Below are 22,942 nucleotides of genomic sequence, written 5' to 3'. Positions count from 1 at the left end.
ATTAATCAAGATAAAATTCTAGCTTATCTTTTCCCACCGAGCAACAGTTTTCTACCAAAAGAATGAGAATAGCTTGCTGGGGAGAGGAGTGTCTTGGAGAAAGGGAACAAAATTCAAGCTATTCAACTTAACTTCTCAGAGTCACCTGAGTCTCTCCAGCTAAGGGCTTGTCATTCACTCAGCAAACATATATTAAACATTTACACGTTCGACAACCCCTTATTGAGTTCCTACTGTGTGTCTTCTAATGACAACCAGGAGCACAAATAGGAATCAGATAGCAACTCAGGCCTCAGGGCCTCAGGAAATTTATCACTGAGGGAAGATGACATGTATACAAATGGCTACTGTACTGCCCAGGGCCTGGCCCAAAGTACGTTTTCAGTCAAAAGTAAATTTCACTCGAATGAGTGAAGGAGTATAATTGAAGTCTCTACCACAGATAATTGCTACGTGAGGATTTCACTGGGCATAGGACACAGAACTTCTAGAATTTACTGGAGGCTGAATAAAAGAAAGGCCTGGTGATCTACTTCTGAAAAATCACAGCCATTGAAAACACTATGCAGCAGTCCTGCTCTGACACACATGGGGTCACCGTGAGTCAGAGTGGACTCAACAGCAACGGGTTTGGAGGTTTTTTTGTTTTTTGTTTTTTCTTTTTTAGAAAGAGACTGGGAGAATGAGCCCGAGAAACACAAGGGCTGAAGAGCTTGGTGACAGCTCCGTTCCCATCTCTGAGCTTCAGTTTCCCCACCTTGTATTATGATGAGCTCTGAGGAACCTTCCAGCAACAACATTTGATGCTCTATGATCTCAGCTCCCAACCCTGTATGGGAATTTAAATTCAACCTCTATTCTTGAAAATAGCTATTAAATCACTATCCCTCTGCTTTTACAAGGTCACGCCCTGTATTTCTGTGGATTTCTCTTGGGAAATGAAGAAAGGAGGGCATTCGATTCTAGCTTTGGTTGGCCTTCCTCTTGGTTTAAACAACAGAAAAATGTCCAATTAGCCCATTGACAATTACAGTCTGCACATTTCACCGCAGGCAGAGAAGATGGCCCAGCAGCAGAAAACCAACCACAGATTAGGGGTGCACACATGCAAGCCATTATCTACTTGGAGACAGACTCGCCTGTGACAGCCCCCACTGGCTCCAGAAAGCTGGACGTCTCTTCCCAGCAGGCCAAGGGCAACCCAGGAGGCCCCCTACCGCTAGCTGCAGCTGCACCCAGTCTGAGCTCAACTCAGACTCCAGGCTGAACAGGAACCATGTGAGAAAGTGATTCATTCCCAATGAGAGGTCCCAGGTGGAAGACCCAAGTTGTATGATCACTACAAATCCAGGCCTGATAGGCCAAGGAATTAATTAGTGACTAATTCAAGGGCAATAGTTTCCTGATGTGATAGACACTGTGATGTGCCACCCAGATCCCCATGTAAGAAAGAACTCGTTTCCCTATCTGCTACCAGCCCCTCTAGATGTTGCCTCGGAGACATTCCACCTAAAGTCATTTCTTCCTGCAGAAGGTCACTCCAGTGACTGATCAAGGTGGGGGCATAAAAGTCCTGGCCAATGAACAACTACGATGCCAGAGCTCCCTGTGAAACCAGCTGAGATTTTCATTAAGCCTGCACTGCAACTCAGTTTCTCCCTCTGCCCAATCCTGCTTCCTTCCCATCCCTTCCACAGGTGTTGGTCCCAACTCATCAAAACCAAACCCACTGCCATCGAGTCCATTCTAACTCATAGCGACTCCATAGGGTTCCCAAGGCTTTAAATCTCTACAGAAGCAGACTGCAAGGAGCAGCTGGTGGTTTCTAACTGCCAGCCTTTCAGTTAGCAGTCAATCCCTTTAACTGCTGTGCCACCAAGGCTTCTTGTTGGTCCCAAAGGCGCTCCCTAGTAACCATCCTGAACTCTAGACTCCATCTCAAAGGAGGAACCCAACACGTGACCCCTTCATTTGCAAAATAGAGATAATAATAATTATATACATTCACCAAAAAAAAAAAAAAACAGTGCTGTCGAGTAGATTCCAACTCCTAGCAACCCTATAGGACAGAGTAGAACTGCCTCATAGAGTTCCAAGGAGCGCCTGGTGGATTCGAACTGCCGACCCTTTTGTTAGCAGCCATAGCACTTAACCACTACGCCACCAGGGTTTCCATATACATTTAGTGAGCATGAAATGAAATGCTGAGTATAAAATACCTAGCTCATAGCAAGTGCTTGATAAATGTGAGCCAACTTTGTTATTGGGGTTAGTAAAAGCCAGTCATTTAATCAATACCTCTACTTCGACTTCTCACTAGCAGAAACCTAGAGAGAAGATGTCAGGGTGTCTCAGCTTGATCTATGAAATAGGTGAAGGAAGGAGTGAATGGGGCATCTGGACACAACCTTGCGTGTGACTCTCAGACTGGTCTCCAAGTTACCCCTAGGATCCTACCCATTAGAGATTGGACCATCAGGGTTCCTGAAGAAAGTGAGAGCTGTGATGGAGGATGGCACAAACCTGGGAGCAACATAGTGACCACCACAACTGACCACACCTTAGCTGACCACCATGCTAGGTCCCAGCTCCACCACCACCATGCCCACAGCCAACAGCAGCATCAACGACTTGAATGCAAAGATGGGAGCCCATAGACTAAGGAAGAAACAAAGACCAGCTATGGGCATAGCAGCCACCATTTCCTCTATCCAGAGAGGTGATGTTTTGCTCCCTCCGCCCTTGAACCTCCAGGGAGGTATTTGGGGTTGGGTTTTGCAAGTGTTTCTACTACCGAGAGAGGGAGGGGATTGTTAGGGTTATCAGCATGGCTTAGGGAAGTGAGCCTGTGCACTGCAAAGCACCCTGGGGGCTTGGAGATATCTTCCTTCCTGGACCTAAGTACTCACACAACCCTTAGAAGCAGCTATCACTGTCCACAAGTTATAGAAGACAAAATTGGTGCACAGACAGGTTAAGCAGCCACTCAAGGTCACACAGCTCGTAAGAAGTTGAGCTAGAATCTGAGCCCAAATCTGATTCCAAGGTCTATATCCTTTCAATATTTTAGGCCCACACTAAAGATACTGAGAGTAGAGCTTTGATCTTTTACTTGTTTATTTTATTTTACTTTTAAATGTGAAATCTTCCCAGGAGTTTCAGATGCAATTAGAGTTGAGAGCCTCCGCATCCTGTCAAACCACCTCCTATTGCTTACGCCAACCCGCTGCCCTTTCCCTTCTCTCAGGAGGCTGCTCCAGCCCTTTTTGCTGCTATTTACTATTAAAAGCCTCAAATACCAATGGCCTAACCCATATGACTCACCCAAGCTGTAATTTAACAGTATTTTTTTTTTTTTTTTTGGTACATTAAGGTGAACAATGGCACTGCCGAGTGAAATTCAGTTTCAGTGGAAAACAACAGAAAGAAGTCAATTATCCAGCATTAATTATTTATCTGGGGACAGTAACCATGGTGTTATTCCCCATGAAAGAGGCCTTTTCAGCTTGGAACAGGAGGACAGAAGAGGTGGCTGCTATTGTCTGCCTACAGTGCAGCATCATATTGGACTAATTAACCTCTCTGACATCCCATAAACACACACGTGCCTTCTCTGAGAGCATGGCCCAGGCACGTGCCTACAGAACATACATGGTGAATAGGTTGGGAGGCCCCAACATTATATTACTCCAATGATCTAGGTAGACCTGGCAAGGCCTGTGGCTGTCTTAAAGGTGATTCCCACCCCCGACACACCCACACACAGTCCACCCTGCCATATTGGAATGGCAAAGCTGAAGACAACCTACTCTAACATTTCCCAGGCATAGCACTTAGGGCCAACATGAGTTGGAATCAACTTGATGGCAACAGGTACAGGTAGAACTCTTAGTTAGAGTCATGCTAGTCTGGGGCTTTCCTCCCCAGGTGTTTGCTGTCCAAGATCAGTGAGAAACACCGTTCTATCTTCAAGAAAATAATAATTTGGCTTCTAAATCATTTTCATGTAATTCAATTCGCTTTATCCTTTAAACTTCTGAAAAGGTTGGAAGTCAGAGAGAGGGAAAACCAGAGGTTTCCAGGACCAAAAGAGTCCCAGGATGTGGTCTACCTTTGCTCCATATTCTCTACTCAGGGGACCTATTTCTCATCTGAAAAAAGAGAAGCTAATATTGATGGAGCAATTTCTACGTGCCAGGCAGGTGCTTTATATGCATTATCTTAGTCCTCATAACAAGCCAATGATGTAAGTATATTCTTATTTTATAGATGCTGCAAAAGTGTTAAAAAAAAATCAAAGATGTCACCCTGAGAACTAAGATGCACCTGACCCAAGCCATGATATTTTCAATGGCCTCTCATGCATGTGAAAGCTGGACAATGCACAAACACTAGAACAGAAACTAGATAACTGGGAGCTCCTAAAAATCAAACACCCATGCTCATCCAAAGACTTCACCAAAACAGTAAAAAGATTACCTACAGACTGGGAAACAGTTTTTAGCTATGACATTTCTGATCAGCATTTGATCTCTAAAATCTACATGATATTGCAAAAAGTCAACAACAAAACGACAAATAACCCAATTAAAAAATGGGCAAAGGATATGAACAGGCACTTCACTAAAGATGACATCCAGGTAGATAACAGATACATGAGGAAATGCTTATGATTATTAGCCATTAGAGAAACGCAAATCAAAACTACAATGAGATTCTATCTCATGCCAACAAGGCTGGCATTAATCCAAAAAGCACAAAATAATAAATTTTAGAGAGGTTGTGCAGAGACTGGAACACTTATACGCTGCTGGTGGGAATGTAAAATGGCACAACTGCTTTGGAAGTTGATTTGGCCCTTCCTTAAAAAGCTAGAAATAGAACTACTGTACAATCCAACAATCCCACTCCTTGGAATATATCCTAGAGAAATAAGAGCCTTTATACGAACAGATATATGCACACCCATGTTCATTGCAGCACTGTTTACCACAGCAAAAAGATGGAAGCAACCAAGGTACCCATCAACAGATGAATGGATAAATAAATTATGGTATATTCACACAATGGAATACTACGCATTGATAAAGAACAATGAAGAATCTCTGAAACATCTCATAAGATGGAGGAATCTGGAAGACATTACGCTGAGTGAAATCAGTCAGTTGCAAAAGGACAAATATTGCATGAGACCACTATTATAATAAATGGAGAAATAGTTTAAACAGAGAAGAAAATATTCCTTGATGGTTATGAGAGTGGGAAGGGAGGGAGGGAGAGAAGGAAAGGGGTATTCACTAATTAGATAGTAGACAAGAACTACTTTAGTGAAGGGAAAGACAACACACAATACAGGAGAGGTCAGCACAACTGGACTAAACCAAAACCAAAGAAGTTTCCTAAATAAACCAAACACTTTGAAGGCCAGCATACTGGGGGTGGGGGTTTGGGGACCATGGTTTCAGGGGACATCTAGGTCAATTGGCATAATAAAATCTATTAAGAACATATTCTGCACCCACTTTGGTCTCAACCCACCTGGTGCAAAGGAGAATGAAGAACACCAAAGACACAAGGTAATTATGAGCCCAAGAGACAGGCCACATAAATCAGAGACTACATCAGCCCGAGACCAGAAGAACTAGATGGTGCCCGGCTACAACCAATGAATGCCTTGACAGGGAACACAACAGAGAACCCCTTAGGGAGCAGGAGAGCAGTGGGCTACAGACCCCAAATTCTCGTAAAAAGACCAGACTTAATGGTCTGACTGAGACTGTAGATGATGGTTCCCAGACCTTCTGTTAGCCGAAGACAGGAATCAATCCCAAAGCCAACCAAGTCTTCAGACAGGGATTAGACTGTACTATAGGATAGAAAGTGATACTGGTGAGGAGTGAGCTTCTGGGTTCAAGTAGACACTTCAGACTATGTGGGCAGCTCCTGTCTGGACAGGAGATGAGAGGGCAGAGGGGAACAGAAGCTGGCTGAATGGACACAGAAATAGAGAGTGGAAGGAAGGAGTGTGCTGTCTCATTAGCAGGAGAGCAACTAGGAGTATATAGCAAGGTGTATGTAAGTTTTTGTATGAGAGACTGACTTGATTTGTAAACTTTCACTTAAAGCACAATAAAAAAAAAAAAATCTGACGGCACTTGCTCTTCTCATGAAAGGCCACCAGCCACTCCAGGCAAAGTGCAGACTCCATCTCTGAGGACTCTCGTGTATTATGACTTATCTGTGGCTCACATTCTCTGAATTTTATCTTAGAGATACTGCGAGGAAGGATACTTGGGACCTTGAATGATCTCTGATCCTCAGCTTCAGGCTGCACAGGAAATTCTCAGTTATACTTGTTAGCAAGCAGTAACATACTTGAACTGTATTCATACCCTTAAACCTCTTTATAATGATGATCTTGGGGCAGTGGACTGATGCCCATGTCGAGGCTAACCCAGTTCTAATAGACTTTTAAGAAATATTTAATAATATTTTATGATTTTAAAAGAAATGCACACTCAAAAATACTCAAAAACCAAACAACATAGAAATCAATGACGAAGTAAATTGAAAAAAAAAAAAAACAGCAGTTGCTGTCAAGTCGATTCTGGCTTATCAGATTAAAGATAGAGTTAAAAGTTAGCTGTCCATGACACACACATAAAACAAAGCACTAACAAACAAAGCAAAACAAAAAAATGATTCAAGACCCTTACACGGGCTATTTGGATGCTGTTGCCTCAAAATGGTCCCATCAAAGTGTCTCAACAAGAAAAATGTTAAGTGGAAGCTTTAAGGGGTAGGTTATTATCCCCATCTTACAACTCCTGTTGGCACACTCGCAGTAACAGGGAGCTCACTACCAACCCTTGTGGAGCAGCTCTGTGTGTGAAACTCTGAGGTTGCAAAGTTCCTCCACAGACCAAACCTGTATTGTTGTTGTTGTTAGATGCCATCGAGTAGGTTCCGACTCATAGTGACCCTATAGGACAGAGGAGAACTGCCCCATAGAGTTTCCAAAGGGTGGCTGGTGGATTTGAACTGTTGCCCTTTTGGTTAGCAGTCGAGCTCTTAACCACTACACCACCAGGGCGTCAAACCTGTATTAACCCACCACCACCCACTGCCGTCGAGTCGAGAGTGACCCAATGCCTCAGTCTTCCCAGAACTGAGGGGTTTCCAGGGATGCAGGACTTTTAGTGCTAAAATCAGGACAGTCCCAGGCGAACCAGGTCAGTTGATCACCACAGATGTGCCACCTTGGCAGTTCCACCACTGGTTGGTTCTGGTTCAGGTCTCCAGAGCCAACCAGGTCAAATTATACCTGCCTTTCCATGCCTTTCAGCTGTGCAGAGGCCCCTCTGGTGTCCCTGAGGCCCTTCTTCAGACTAAAATTCCCAAGCTCTTACCTCATCATCTGGGCTTCATCTTCTGCTCAGTGTATTCCTCCCTCCCCACTCCACACTGCCCAACTCAGGGCAACATGTACTGCCCGAGGATCAGCTCTGTGCTCAATTATTATCCCACTGTTCCGGCAGAAGGAGAAGAAATCTAAGTGTAGTTATCACCCTCCGAGAGGCTCAGGGAAGACCGTCACTAATCCCAAGGAGCCCTGCTGGCTCTGGCCCCCTGGCCGAGGCTGGACTACGTGCCTCCTTGGGATTCCTTATCTCAGCACACAGCTTATCCTACTCTGTTCTTGCTTTCATCGTTTGCGTCCACCTTAGGCAGCATCTCCTTGGGGGTGGGATGTTCCTGATATCGCTGTGTCCCACGGCCCAGTCCCATGGATATTTGCTGAGTGAAGGTGGCATCCCCAGTGCATTGTCCTAGGCTTCCTCCCAGGACAGGGCACAAAGGAATGGAGCCACCTGTAGTTTCAGGTTGAATGATGGGGCTGGGCCTCAGCTGGAGTCCACATGTGGCAGGTTTGGCCCTGAGAGATTGCTGAGGACTTACCGCTGACCCGGCAGGGTGATGGAGTCCAGGTGGCGGCCTCCAGGCAGTGCCATCATGTTAATCCCAATGTGCAGCAAGGCCTGCCCACAGCAGTTGGGGCCCTGGAAAGAGATGGCAGGACGTGGTCAGGGAGGGCTCTGAGAGATCTCACATAGCTCCAAGCCACAAGGAGCCAAGGTGGGTGGAGAGGAAAGTCTTTCCAGCCCTGCTCTCCTTTTTAAACCAGCTTACACTGCACAGTGCTCACACAAGTAAGGCAGGACTCAGATTTGATATCGGTTCTAGATCCTAATCCACTATGAACCCCTACAATCTTATGTCCCATTGACAAACATTTGCCAGATCCATTTCTGGAAACTACTGCAAACATTCTCCTTAGGCCCCAGGCTTCCTAAGGACCTCCACTGCCACTAGGCCACCCTCCAGAGCTTCTCCAGCCAGTACCAACCCCATCTCTGGCTCTGAATGCCTTCTCCTGCCCCCCATTGCCACCCCTACTTTTTGTTACTGTGAGAACACCCACTTATCTGCCCACAAAGCCAAGTATTTATTAATAGAAACTAGAAGATATTCACAATGGGCAAAGGCTTTGTGCAAGAATGGTTGTTGTTGTTGTTGTTAGGTGCCATTGAGTCGGTTCTGACTCATAGCGACCCTATGCACAACAGAACGAAACACTGCCCGGTCCTGAGCCATCCTTACAATCATTGTTATGCTTGAGCTCATTGTTGCAGCCCCTGTGTCAATCCACCTTGTTGAAGGTCTCCCTCTTTTCTGCTGAACCTGTACTCTGCCAAGCATGAGGTCCTTCTCCAGGGAATGATCCCTCCTGACAACATGTCCAAAGTATGTAAGACACAGTCTCGCCATCCTTGTCTCTAAGGAACATTCTGGCCACACTTCTTCCAAGACAGATTTGTTCGTTCTTTTGGCAGTCCATGGTATATTCAATATTCTTCGCCAACACCACAATTCAAAGGCGTCGATTCTTCTTCGGTCTTCATTATTCATTGTCCAGCTTTCACATGCATACGATGCGATTGAAAATATTATGGCTTGGGTCAGGCGCACCTTAGTCTTCAGGGTAACATCTTTGCTCTTCAACACTTTAAAGAGGTCCTTTGCAGCAGATTTACCCAATGCAATGTGTCTTTTGATTTCTTGACTGCTGCTTCCATGGCTGTTGATTGTGGATCCAAGTAAAATGAAATCCTTGACAACTTCAATCTTTTCTCCATTTATCATGATGTTGCTCATTGGTCCAGTTGTGAGGATTTTTGTTTTCTTTATGTTGAGGTGCAATCCATACTGAAGGGTGTGGTCTTTGATCTTCATTAGTAAGTGCTTCAAGTCCTCTTCACTTTCAGTAAGAAAGGTTGTGTCATCTGCATAACACAGGTTGTTAATGAGCCTTCCTCCAATCCTGATGCCCCGTTCTTCTTCATATAGTCCAGCTTCTCGGATTATTTGCTCAGCATACAGATTGAATAGGTATAGTGAAAGAATACAACCCTGACGCACACCTTTCCTGGCTTTAAACCAATCAGTATCCCCTTGTTCTGTCTGAACAACCACCTATCGATCTATGTAAAGGTTCCTCACGAGCACAATTAAGTGTACTGGCAAGAATGGTAGGTAGCTGAAATGAACTAGTATTTACTTAAGACCTACTATATGCCATATAGTTAACATAAAAATGGCTAAGAGTTATTAAGTGTTGTATGGCAGACATATGCTAAGTCCTGCATTATCTCATTTAATTGAATTTAACATGCAGTGTCTCTTTAAATTTTGTTTAATCCATATATTAACTCAATAAGGTATCTTCATGCCCATTTTAAAGACAGGAACACTGAGACCTAGAGCAGTTAAAGCGCTTCATCACTGGTAAGTGGCAGATTCAGTATGCAAACTTGGGTCAGTTTTATGCCAGACCCTGTACACTTTCCTTCATGCCATCCTAATAAAATGTAGGACACCCAGTTAAATGTGAATTTCAGACAAACAATGAATATTTTTTTTGCTTAAATATACTAAATATTGGTACACACGGGCCAGGAAATATTGCTTGTGACACACTAAAAAAGTACATGTGGCTGACCTGGATTCAGATTAAACTGGGCGTTCTGTACTACTTGCTACATCTGGCAACTCTGCATCCTAATTTCCTAGCTATCTACCCCCATAGCACTGGGTCATTCACTTTGATTATGCCTGAGGTTTTCTTGGAAAATGTGACATAATAGTGTGCATTGTGGTTGCTTCCTCAAATTCATTCCACTTCAGATGATATCATTTCACCCAAACTGCCAGTGACTGGTTCAGGATTAGGCATGTGACTCAATTTGGGCCAATGAGATATGACAGGAGTACTTCTAGGAAAAGTTTTCTTTCTCCTAAAAGAGAACCCCAAGGTGAAACAGCATCTCTCCCGTTGGTCTTGAACAAGGCAGCGTGCCACTTAGTGCTGCTGGCAACCATTTTATGATCAGGCGAGGACCTAGCTAGAGAACAAAGCTGGCACATGGAGAAAAAAATCTGGGTCTTTGATCACTGAACTGCTGAATCATTGCCAGGTGGCAACACTCAACTCTCACCCTGTCACTCTTCCCTCTCAGCAGCACCTCCCACTGCTCCCACCTCCCAGGCTGTGAGCCCTCCAGCCCTCAATGCGTGGGACAACAGCCCTACCAAAAAAAGAAGCAAAGAGCAAACACTGCACTCAAATGGCTGAACCCAGTAGGAGGAGGGGGACAGACAGTGGGGACATTTCTCTCTTGTTCTTCATTCATTGGTCCTTTTTGTGACAGCTCTATGGACATAGTTCTGGGCTCTAAAAGGGACAGGAGAGAAAATGCCACATTGCCAGTTAAAGCCTCAGGCTGTCACTAGCTTTACAGAGAGATGTGTTTCAAGGGTGCACCCCGCAGGCAAGATCCTATGGCAAAGCTACAGCTTCAGTCAGCTGTCCTTGCAGCCACCCCACCCGTTGCCCTAAGTCTGACGCTTCCTATTTAGCAGAGACTCAGGGGAAAACCCCTCCAATGCTACACAGCATGTTCGGAAACCAGAAGTGGATTCAACGTAATCCCCTTGCCCATGAGCTGGATAAACCTGGATTTAAATCTTGACTTTACCCTTGATTAGCACATGAGCTTCGGAAAATCTCCAACCCTCCCTGAACCTGGATTCCTTGATTATACCTACCTCCCAGGAGTTTCATGAGAATTTAACGAGATCAGTTGCAAAAGTCCCTGATATTGTGCTTGGCACATGGTAACCTCAAAGAGGGAGTATCCTTCCTCTTGGAAGGAGGAGTTGAGCAATATGGCTCAGAGCAGAGGAGCTTCCCAGTGAGAGGGGTGAAAAGGGCATATGTAGGAGTGAGCAGTGAAGAGGTAGCCCCTCCGTTACCTCCTTTGGGGCCCTACCTACCAGTACCATTTGTCAGTTGTGGAGTGGATTCTGTCTTGTGGTGACCCCACGCATAATTCATTAAGAACCCCACCATGGTGCCTGCAGCCTTGTTTCTGCTGGGTTCTTGGCTCCCACCAAGAGTGACTAGTTTACAAGAAAGACTTGAAGCCTTAAATACCTCTGATTTAATTCAAAGACTACTGTGACAACAACTCCATTTGGACAGCTCATTTCTGTTCCAGCATCCCATTAGAGGCAGCACTTGCTCACCTCCATTTAGCTAACGAGTCTGGGCTGGCAGAGGAAATGATGGCTATGTACAGTAAATTATTCAGTTAGAACCAGGAGCAAGGGGGGATTCTGCCATTGTCTGATGGGCCAACCTGGGACAGCTCAAGGTCGCTGGGATTGTTTAATTCAAGGAGTCCATTAGGGCTGTCAACACAGGTTGGACGGTAAATATTGTGAAAAGTAGTTAAGCTCCAGCTACAGCCTTAGGTACAAGGAGGTGGCTGGAGGGTGAGAGAGATGTGGAGGCTGGTCTGGGTAGATCTGGCTTTAATTGCTCTTCCTCAAAGACTTCAAAGCGTGCAAGAGTTGGAAGGAATGAAACTGTATGATCATCCCATCATTACACTATGCTCTACGCGTAAAGCTGAAAGGGCCCTTAGAGAGCACTGTTTCACCAAGGAAGAAATGTGGGCTTCCCCCATAAAATGGGGATAAAGTAGACACAATCTCACAAGATCATTGCGAACGTTAAGTAAGATAATCAATGTGAAGACATTTATCTTTCTTTCTAGTCCCCTAACATACGAAGCCACATTCTACTTGAGAATACTCCAATCTTATGAGTCTCAGTAAAAGAAAAGCCTGTCTTCCAGTATAGAAGCAGAAAAAGCCAGGCACTTTTTTCCCAGCATCCTTTGCAGCAAGAGCAAAACACATGACCCAGTTTTCACCAGTCAAGCTCACTGGGCAGAAGCACATGACCTAGGCTTCACCAATCAGGTGCACAGGGCTGAGAACTGAGGCTGGGCAGAAGTTTATTTCTGGAGCCTGTGGTTCTTGGAGCAGAATCAAGTACCCCTGCATTTGGCATGCAGCGTACACCTCGTCTTACTTCCAACCTGCCTCCCACAATCCATGCAAAACCCACAGAATTTAGCATAGAAGGCTAGATACTGAATGCCAAACCTAATAACTACCCTGGATATGTCCCTCTCCCTCATCTTCCATGTTTCTCCATCTCCGTTGCCACCTCCCTGGTCAAAGGCACTGTCACCTCTCATGTAACCCTCTCCAAGAGCCTCCTAATCATTTCCCCACTTCATCACTTGCTCCTCTCTAAACTTACTCCTCTTCCAATTGTTCTCCACACAACAACCAGAGTAATCTTAAACAGAAATCTAATCATGTCAGCCACCTGTTTAAAAGCCTTCAGTGGTTTCCCAATGCTACAAAGACTAAGCCAGTACCATAGCTGACTTGGCCCTGCATGACCTGGTCCCTGTCCACCGCTCCAGCCTCTTCTCTTGTCACTCGCCCACCCTTCAGCCCTCCAGCCATAGTGGCTAGTGTTCAGTTCTTCTAGCAAGCTGTATCTCCTCCTGCCAAGCACCTTCACATGCATTCTCTCCTCTGACCAGGACACACGTCACCTCCACCTCCCCTGTGAGCCTTCAGATTTCAGCACAAATACCATTTCCTCAGGGTGGCCTTCCCTGACCCACAGATTCAGCCAAGTACCTCGTTATATGGTCCCCTAACCCCCTCGTTATTTCTCCTCCATAGAATTTATCACAATTGTAATTAAATAATTAACTGTGAAATTAGTAGCTCAACAAGTCTCTCTCCCCTGAGGATCCCAGGGCGGAGACTAGAGGTCTGCCCTGCTCTATGCTCTACCCCCATGCCTGATGGAGTGTCTGGTGAATAATGATTAATAAACACTTGTTGATGGCCTAGATGAGTACGTGTTAAAGGAACCCCAGCTTCCTCACTAGTACATTGGAGACAACGGCACATAATTATGAGTATTTGGTGAGATGACTCTGGGAGGGCCTTTTGCATACTATACACACTACGCATTGAAAGGACTCTGCACCCTAACACCTACTGAGACAAAGCCACCTGTTCCTCCTGAGTTTTTGCAGTCTCACATCCAATCGTATCCAGCTGGGAAGCCTCCCTCCCTGCCCCCTGCTCTGTGCTCACCAAGTTCTTTCAAACAGATAGATGGACCAACAGACAGTCATAATACCGTAAGAAACCCGCAATAATAAGTAACCAGGAGAATGCTAAAGGGGGCCCAGGGGGCTTCTAAGCAGTACTAGATCAGAATGGAAGTGGGGAGAAGAGGCTCTGGAAGCTTCTCAAGGCATGACCTCAAAGCTGGAACTTGAAAGAAGAATGCAGAATAACAGAGGAAGGGGCTAGAAGGGAGAGTTTGCCACGCCAAGAGAAGAACACGAAAAAGGCATAAAGCGTGAGCATGGTAAGATTAAGGAACTGCAAGTCTTTCTAGATGGCCAGGACACTCTGGGCTGGTGACAGAGTTTAAATGAACATATCTCAGTGGCATACGAATGCAGAAAGGTGGGGGAATGGTGTGCGCTTCTCGGAAGAGGTGACATCTGAGCTGAGCCTTAAATGCAGGATGAGATTGTACCAGGTAAATATGCGACAAGGGCATTTGGGCCCAAGAGAGCCCTGGGAGCCGTGGCAAGGAGATGGCAAAATGTAGGGAGTATTCAGGGGCCCAGATCTCTCCCAAAGGACTGGAGACAAGGTACTTCTATGGCCCTGAGTATGAAGCTGATTCTTTGTACTCTCGCCTGTGGATCGTAGGGAGTCATTGAAGGTGTTTGAGTCAAGGAGTGAAATGACCAGAGTGGAGTTTGAGCTCCATGGGGTACAGTGGGGTGGGTGGATTCCAGCAGCAGGCGTTCATTTAGAGGCTGGTGCAAGCTTCCAAGGACTGGGGATGGAGAAAACGGGACCCAGGGGTGGGCAGGAGGATTGCAAAGAGCTCTGGGAGGTAAGGACAATGAGTCTCCCTCCTCAAACCCACCTTGAGCCTCTATTTGACCTGTGGCAGGCTGGTGAGAGTCATCCAAACTATCTCAGCACTGCTAGCTGGGGCGGCTGGCATCCTGCAGCAATCAGATACTTTAAGAGCCCTCATTCCCAGGGGAGCCGCAAGAAACCAGGCAAGCTGCCACCCAGCCTTGCTGAGAGAACTGAGCCTCATGAAATATAGACAGCCCTGGCTCCCTGGTGGAAGCCCCAATGGCCCCTCACAGCTGGCAAGCGACAGAGCCCAGTGAGGAGGCAGAACAGACATCAGGGCTCACAGAGCCAGGCCTAGTCCCCCCGTCCCACCCCCAGGCCCTGATAACCCTGTTCAGGCTGCTCAGAAGGACTATACCTCAGGAAGAAGGGCCTCACCTAAACCTCAGCTCTGCCTCTCAATTCTGGAGTCAGAAGGGTTTCAGCAAAGCACAGGCAGTCTCAAGCCTCTGCCTAACTGGAGACCTGGGCCCTGGAAGGCCAACAGATACGCTATCTACACAAACATGTCCCTGAACTTGATAGGGATAAGGCTCCAGGGTCAGGCAAAACTCAAACAGCCTTCCTGAGGGGCTCACTTAGTTATCTTAGAGTACCAGAACTAATAGGGGCCTATTAGAGATAACCCTCTGGTCATAATAATAACAACAGTGAAGAGGAGGAGGAGCAGAATGAGAAGAAAGAGGAGGACAGATGGAGAAACACTCGGTGCTTACAGTGTGTCAGGCACTGTTCTAAATGCCTTACATTTAATCCTCAAAATAACCCTGTGAGGTAGGTTACTATTATTATTCCCATTTTTCAGATGAGGAAACTGAAGCACAGAGAGGTTAACACGGGCAGATGGGGAGACACATTCAGAGAGATGAAGAGACTTGCCTGAGGTCACAGAGCAAGTCAGAGCTACACCTGGGACTTGCACCTAGGTTTTCTCGCTCCCACAAACCACTCCCATGGGGAACCCAAATAAGGTGTTGCTTGGCAGAATGTTGGAGACACTGACCAGGGTCTCAGCGATTTACAGTGCGAAATCAACGGAGCCTCAGTTCCCCATCTACAAAGCAGCCATAATTACGCCCGTTCTTCCTCCTTTGCTTGTGGTTACGAAGCACAGGGAAATTGACAGTGAACAGGAAAAGCCAAGTGATTCCTGGTCTGATCCAGCCCAGCCTTAGAATGGGACAGGAAGATTGACCCAGAGGTGCTCAGGAGTCCCCAGTGGTTGGAGAGAGAAGAGTCAGACATCAAGTTTACCCTTCAGAGGTGATGTGCCCCAAGTATCTGACTTATATAACACCCAACCTCTAAGTGGTTCCAATTTGTCCAAAACAGACCACCAGGCAACCTCCTCCGAAGAAGTTTGTGTGGCAGTCCTGGGAAGAACACTTGGGTGCCTGGCATCAGGAAAGCCACAGCTGCCCCCGTCTTGTGGCCCTTGTTATGAGTAGGTATGTGTCCCCCAAAAAGTATGTTTGAGCTCTAATCCCTGGTACCTGTGAATGTGACCTTTTTTGGAATTGAGTCTTTGCAGATGTAATTAGTTAACGTGAGGTCATATGGAGTACAATCAACCCTGATCCAATAACCCAAAACCAGTTGCCAATGAGCTGACTTCAATTCATGGTGCCCCCATGTGTGTCAGAGTAGAACTGTGCTCCATAGGGTCCTCGATGGCTGATTTTTTGGACATAGATCACCAGGCCTTTCTTCTGAGGCACCTCTGGGTGGACTCAAATCACCAGCCTTTTGGTTAGCAGCCAAGCATGTTAACTGTTTGCACCACTCAGGGACTCTGATCCAATATACAAGTTGTCCTTAAAAAAAGGGGAAAAGAGACACAGAAAGACAGAGAAAAGACAGCCATGTGAAGACAGAGGCAGAGATTGGAGTTCAGCTGTTGTAAGCCAAGGAATGCCTGGGGCTACCAGAAGCTAGCACAGACAAGGAATGATCGTCCCCTAGGGCCTTCGAAGAGAACATGGCCCTGCCAACACTCTGAATTCAGACTTCTAGCCTCTCAAACTGTGAGAGAGTAAATTTCTATGGTTTTAAGTCACCCAGTTTGTAATAATCTCTTACGGCAGCCCTAGGAAACTAACATAGTCCTTCCCAGCTCTGAGGATCTGACTCCTCAGCTGCCCATCAGAGGAGTTCCCAGCCCTGAGTCTCATGAGGAAGTTGCAACCACCCTACATACGGAGGGCTGGCCCTGAGCTGGGGATATTCTAAAGGTAAAGAGGAAGAAACTGGTGCCCTTGGCCTCTAAGCCCTCGGGCAGAGTACAGCCCCCAAGGGAGCCTTGGCTGGGCCTTTGGGCCACCTCCATCCAGAGCATCACCTCCCTTTGGTTAAGAACACAGATTCAAAGGCAGACTTCCTGGGTTCAAATCCAAGCTCCAACACTTATTAGCTGTGTGACATTGGGCATTAGGTCTCCATATCTGTAAAACAGGATATATAATCAGGATAAAATGGAAGTAATGATTCTTTCTTCATAGAACCCCTGTGCAAAGGAGTGAGATCACATATGTGACATGCCTGAGGATCAGTAAAATCCACACCAAATATGTTGCCATCAAGTCAATTTAGACCCATGGCGACCCTTTGGAACAGAACAGAACTGCCCCATAGGGTTTCCAAGGAGCAGCTGGTGGATTCAAACTGTCAACTTTTCGGTTAGCAGCCAAACTCCTAACCACTGTGCCACCAGGGCTCTGGGGCTCAGTAGATGCTTGCTAAAACTGGTTCCATTTCTCTTCTGGTGAGCACAGTTAAGTAGGAGCAGGGAAACAGCCAGACAGAGGTCATTCTTCCTCCTTCCAAACTATATCCAACTTTTCAACTGCTTGTTACTCTTTCACTTATTAATTATCCCTTCTTACTTTCTAACTTTTCCTGATGTGAATGTTAGCCAACTGCTCGAATGTTCCTTAGCTTCAGTTTGTAAAAACAAGGGGCCTTTCTCACTGGGCGCAGGTCCCAGGGTGCTAAAATTAACAATCTCTATACTTTAAGCTAATGACTTACTGGTCGTGGCTGCCACCAATAGACATAACTCTCAGATAAAGGCCATTAGAGAAAATTGAACAGCTCCAACATGGTGAAAATTTAGACATATCCTGTTTCATAAATCACGTTCTGATGTCACACCGGGCAAGCTATTTCCCTCTCTGAGTCATAATGAGGATCCAGGTTAAGGGGGTCTCTATACCCTTGGGAATAAGGACATAGGAGAGACAATTCAAACCAGACCAAACCCATTGCCATCGAGTCAATTCTGGCTCATAGTGACCCTACAGGACCGAGTAGAACTGTCCCACAGCATTTCCAAGCCTGTAATCTTTATTGAAGCAGACTGCCACATCTTTCTTCCACAGAGCAGCTGGTAGGTTTGAGGCGCCAACTTTTCAGTTAGTAGCCAAGTGCTTAATCACTGCACCACCAGGGCTCCCTGGAGGTACAGCTTTTCACAGTTTCAAGAATATAATGTTCTTATTTCTAGAGTCACGAGCAGGTGGTTGTGCTACATTAGCGATGGTGATAATCAGCCTTCTTCTATCTCATTTCCTCCCCAAATCCTCCAAACTGGAGTTTGCCCAATCAAATTTGGAAGGTAATAGAATTCTAAAGCTCAGACCTGTGATTCAAATTCTAGTTCTGCCTCTTATGAGACCTCTCTGGACTTCAGCTTCTTCATTTCTAAAATGGGAATAATTTCTGCTTTTCAGGGTTATTGTTAAAATCACATAAGATCAAGTAGCCTACAGGAATACTAAACAGCAAATTAAATAATAATAATTACATAATAATAGCTACTTTGACCCAGGGAGCTGGTTGTGTTGCACAGGAAGTGTCATGGTCTCTATCTTTGTGCCCAGTGAAGGATTCATTTTCCACCCAGACATAAACAGTTGCTTCCTATCACAGGGGATTTTAAAGCAGAATATACTGGAAATAAGCAAAGCTTTCCATGGAATAGATTTGATAAAGACCCAGTACATAGAAACTATGCTTTGAATAAACACAAATAAAAACACTAAGACATTTTCTGTAATTATTAGCATTGACCTTGAAGAAACAATTCACATCCCAGCTCACATCCTATGCGAACAGAGTAGTATGGGGCATTCAAAGGAGAATCCAGGCTGAAATAGAACCTCTGCTCAGCCACAACGGTGAAAGGTTCTCACCATTTCTTCTGAGGTACCTCTGGGTGGACTCAAATCACCAGCCTTTTGGTTAGCAGCCAAGCATGTTAACTGTTTGCACCACTCAGGGACTCTGATCCAATATAAGAGTTGTCCTTATAAAAAGAGGAAAAGAGACACAGAAAGACAGAGAAAAGACACCAAGTGAAGACAGAGGCAGAGATTGGAGTTCAGCTGTCAGTGAAAAAGAACCAAAGACACAGAAGCAGAACCCACTCTAGGGCCACTGTATAAGCAGAATATACCAGAGCATGAGCATGACACAATCGTTCTCAACAAATTCTATTGTCCCTGTCATAGTGTCCTCATTAAAGAATCCTTTATGTTCTGGTGTGTGTCAGGGGTAGCGGGGGTGTGGTAGCCATATACGTGGACCACATTGTCTACATATGACTATTTGAGTTAACTTCTTGGGACATGAAATGAATCAAACATGGAAAGCAGCCCAGTCACTGAATGCTGTCTTATCAAGGTTCATTTCCGCCTAGTATGCCACATATCACAAGTAACATCCAAGCAGTGCATTGCAGTGCCTAGGAGTGTCTGCAAGCTCAATTAATAACTAGTCCTTCCACCAACAGAGGGTTTCATTATTCCCCTAAAACATCTTGCACTTCCATTTTATACATGGGTCATGGCACCCCAGCACATCCAGACTGAAATCCCTCTATTCTCTTCTTCTGTCTCCAAGTAATTCCAATCCTTCAGGAATCAGCTTAATCATACCTCTTACAGGAGGTCTTCTCCAACCATCCTAAACCTATAGCAATTTCTCCAAAAATTTACCTAGGAGTCAATAAAATTGTGAGGTCTTGCACAATCTGAAGTTACATTGTAATAGAAGATGTGCCTTCTTCCTGCTCCTTCTGTCTCCCCGTTCTGACTGCTGGGCCATGCTAGAGGAACTGGAAGCCCTAAGATGGCGGCGGCAACAGATGGAAGAAGACGGCTCCTGAATCACAGCTCCGAGGAGAGCCACCCGGATCCCCTCACTCTGTGAGGTAAACCAGAAATAAACACATTGTGTTAAGCCGCTGATATTTGAGCATTGTTTGTTATAGCAGCTAGTCGAATTAACATGACTAATTGTGACAATTAAAGTAAATGATATATTTAAGGCAACTATGAATGTGCGAGACACATAGAAGCTACTCAATAAATCTCAATCTCTTTCCCTTCCTCCTCAGTCTTGGAGGAGATGGACAACTTACTTTGTTTGTCTGCCAACAATTAACCCTCTGGATGCAGACTCTAGCTCATGTACAATACAGCCAGAGCTCAGGAACTGATGGAGTGAGGATGGGATGGAATAAATACCTGCAAACACTTAAAATCCTATCAGCTCTAAGATTCTGTTTCCAAACCACTGCCTTCTCTGCTCCTATGCAAAAATTCATGATAATAGCTAAAATTTACTGTGGTCCAGTGATTCTAAGATGCATGTTTTTTTCATATTTTAGCATCTGAAAATGGGATGTGTCTTACAATCGGCGGCATCTTGGCAGTGTCACAGTTTAATTGAAAGCTTCTTTTATTTTTTATGAAGGAATAGGGCATCTTACAACGTATGGCATGTTAACTTCAATGAACTTTGATATTGGGTACTTAACTATGCACCAAGCACTGTTCTAAGTATTCCACATAAGTAAATTCATATGTCCCTTCAAAAATCCTAAACGATCAGTATTACTATTAACCTCATTTCAAAGATGTGGAAATGAAGACTCAGAGAGTTCTATAATTTGCTAAGATACAGAACTAATAAGGTGAGCAAAGGCAAAGACTATATGCTATCCTTAAGGCTCCCCACACCAAGCCACTATTTTCCAGCATCTAATTTTCAGTTGACAATTGAGTCCTCTTACAGTGAAAGCTCACATCGGCAGGGTTTTTATTTTCAGCAATATCGTAAACCAGATACTCTAAAATACTTCTCCATGAGAACAAATGTAAAGGATGGAAAGATGTTTTTAAATGCAGCACTGAGCTAGCAAAAATATCATCTGCAGAGGTCAAAATCAAAGTAAGTATAGGAAACAGGGATAACAAGCCAGGGCTGAAGGGCGATGTTTCCCTGAGAATATCTGCTGACCAGTGTATTCCCTGAGCTTCTGCTCGAGGTGTGTATGCGACAGGGAGACAAGAGATGAAGCCCAGGAACTTCTCAAGAGGAAGAATCAAATAGGGGTTCCAGAGGCCAGAATCTGAGTGTAAAGGTAAACGAGAAACAAACCTTCCACACAGATGGTATCAGCAAGAAAAGCTGTCTGTCCTGACCTTGCTGCTAAGGGAGATAAAATCTCTCTTGAGAATGAATGACCACAATATGGCCTTCATGTAGGTTTTGGTCCTGATCTTACACTATTTTTGTCGGTGGTGGTGGTTGGGGTGGGGGGTGAGGGGGTTCTTAATTAGAGAATTGATTTTCACGAAACAAAAGAGTCTTGGAAACATTTTCAAGGAGCAAAGTCTATTAAAAAATGACCAAGCAGATTTGAGGAGGAACCAAATAGACCTTTTATAAAGTCAAAAGACAATACCTGAAATGTAAAACTCACTGGGCAGATTAATTACATGGTGTATGTTGCTCATCTCAATAGATAAAATAATTTGATAAAATTCAGCAGCCACTCAGAAGAAAACCTTTTACAGAACTAGGAACGGAAGAGGCCTTACTTAAACTGATCAAAGGAACATCTACCAAAAAAGAAAGAGTCCAGTGAACAACGTACTAAGTGCTATGTTGAAAGCATTTCCTGTGAGATCAGAAACTAAATAAAGAAACCCAGCTCTCACCACTTCTAATCAGCATTGTGTTAGAGGTCTTAGCTAGCACAGAAAGAATGAAAATGGGCAAGAATGGAAAGAAACAAAACTGTTATTATTTGCAGGTAATACGGTGCCACATTTGCCTGTGCAAGGGGCCGAGGGGAGGCTGAAATCAGCTTCCGCTCTGCTTACGCAGCCACGCGCCCTGCATAGTGCGGGTCCACCAGGCACAAACCTGCCATCTGCACGACCAGCCAAGTGTCCATGGGTCTGTGTCCTCCCAGACAGGGTAACCAGTAGTCAGTTGCTGTCGAGGAGTCGATTCTGACTCATGGTGGTCGCACGTGTATCAGAGTAAACTGTGCTCCACAGGATTTTCAGTGCCTGATTTTTCACAAGGAGATCACCAGGCTTTTCTTCTGAGGTGCCTCTGGGGGGACTTGAACCACCAACCTTTGAGTTAGCTGCCGAGCCTGTTAACCATTTGTACCACCCAGGGACTCCCCCAGACAGGGTACCTTTCTCTAATTCCGACAAAGTTATTGTATGGATCTGTAAGTTACCCTCATTGTCCATGTAGAAAACCCAAAAGTCTCTATGAATAAATTGTTATAATTCATAAAAACATTTAGAAAGGTTACGGAAAAAATGAATATACAAAAACGAAATGTAGTCCTAGGCGCCACACAAGCATAGAGTGAACTTTAGAAGAGAGGCCATTAAGAATAGCAACAAAATATATAAGGAACATAAAAATGAACCTAATGAAAAATGGTGCAAGCTCCCTATGGAGAAAATTGTAAAAGTTTATTAAAAGATATTAAAGAAGGCTGGGATAAATGAAGAAGTATTTCATGTATATGGATAGGACGAGTCAGCATAAATGGATCCATACATTCAATGCAATTTCAGTCAAATCCCCACAGGATTTTTTTTTCCTGGAATTTGACAAGTTGAATCTCAAATGTATAGTCAAGCTATTCCTGAAAATGAAAAAGAAATCGAGAGGCCTTTTCCCATCAGATAATAAGACTTATTTTAAAGTAATAAATATGAGGTGATAACCATCTGTCAGGTGCCACCCATCTATCTGTTTGTCGTAATGTGGTTGCTTGCAGGTTGCTATGATACTGGAAGTTACGCCACCAGTATTTCAAATGCCAGCAGGGTCACCCAGGGTGGACAGGTTTCAGTGGGGCTTCCAGACTAAGACAGACTAGGAAGACCCGATAATCTACTTGCAAAAATAGACAATGAAAATCCTATGGTTCACAACAGGATATTGTCCCATATAGTCCTGGAAAATGAGCCTCTAGGCTGGAAGGCACTCAAAATACACAGTGGCCACAACAACGGACTCGAACATCCCAATGATCAGAGGATAGCACAGCACCAGGCAGCGTTTCATCTGTTCTACATAAGGTCATTGTGAGTTGGAGCTGACTCGACAGCAACTCACAACAATTAACCCTGGAATAGACTTGGAGAACTGAATAGCAAACCCTAAAACAGACCCA

General features: G+C 44.9%; 1 protein-coding gene across 1 annotated transcript in view; it reads right to left on the bottom strand.

Annotated features, from left to right (window-relative positions):
* INSC (INSC spindle orientation adaptor protein) overlaps nucleotides 1–22,942 on the bottom strand; it is a 170,335-nt gene that overhangs the window by 134,556 nt on the left and 12,837 nt on the right. Inside the window, exon 2 of the mRNA XM_049890510.1 lies at nucleotides 7,960–8,060. Coding sequence (XP_049746467.1) covers nucleotides 7,960–8,015 — 56 coding nt within the window. The 5' untranslated portion in view covers nucleotides 8,016–8,060. The remainder of the gene's footprint in view (nucleotides 1–7,959; nucleotides 8,061–22,942) is intronic.

The sequence above is a fragment of the Elephas maximus genome, chromosome 7 (genome assembly GCF_024166365.1).
Source record: "Elephas maximus indicus isolate mEleMax1 chromosome 7, mEleMax1 primary haplotype, whole genome shotgun sequence".
NCBI classification, from domain to species: domain Eukaryota; kingdom Metazoa; phylum Chordata; class Mammalia; order Proboscidea; family Elephantidae; genus Elephas; species Elephas maximus.
The sequence above is the reverse complement of the archived record's forward strand: the minus strand, read 5'-3'. Positions and strand labels throughout refer to the sequence as shown.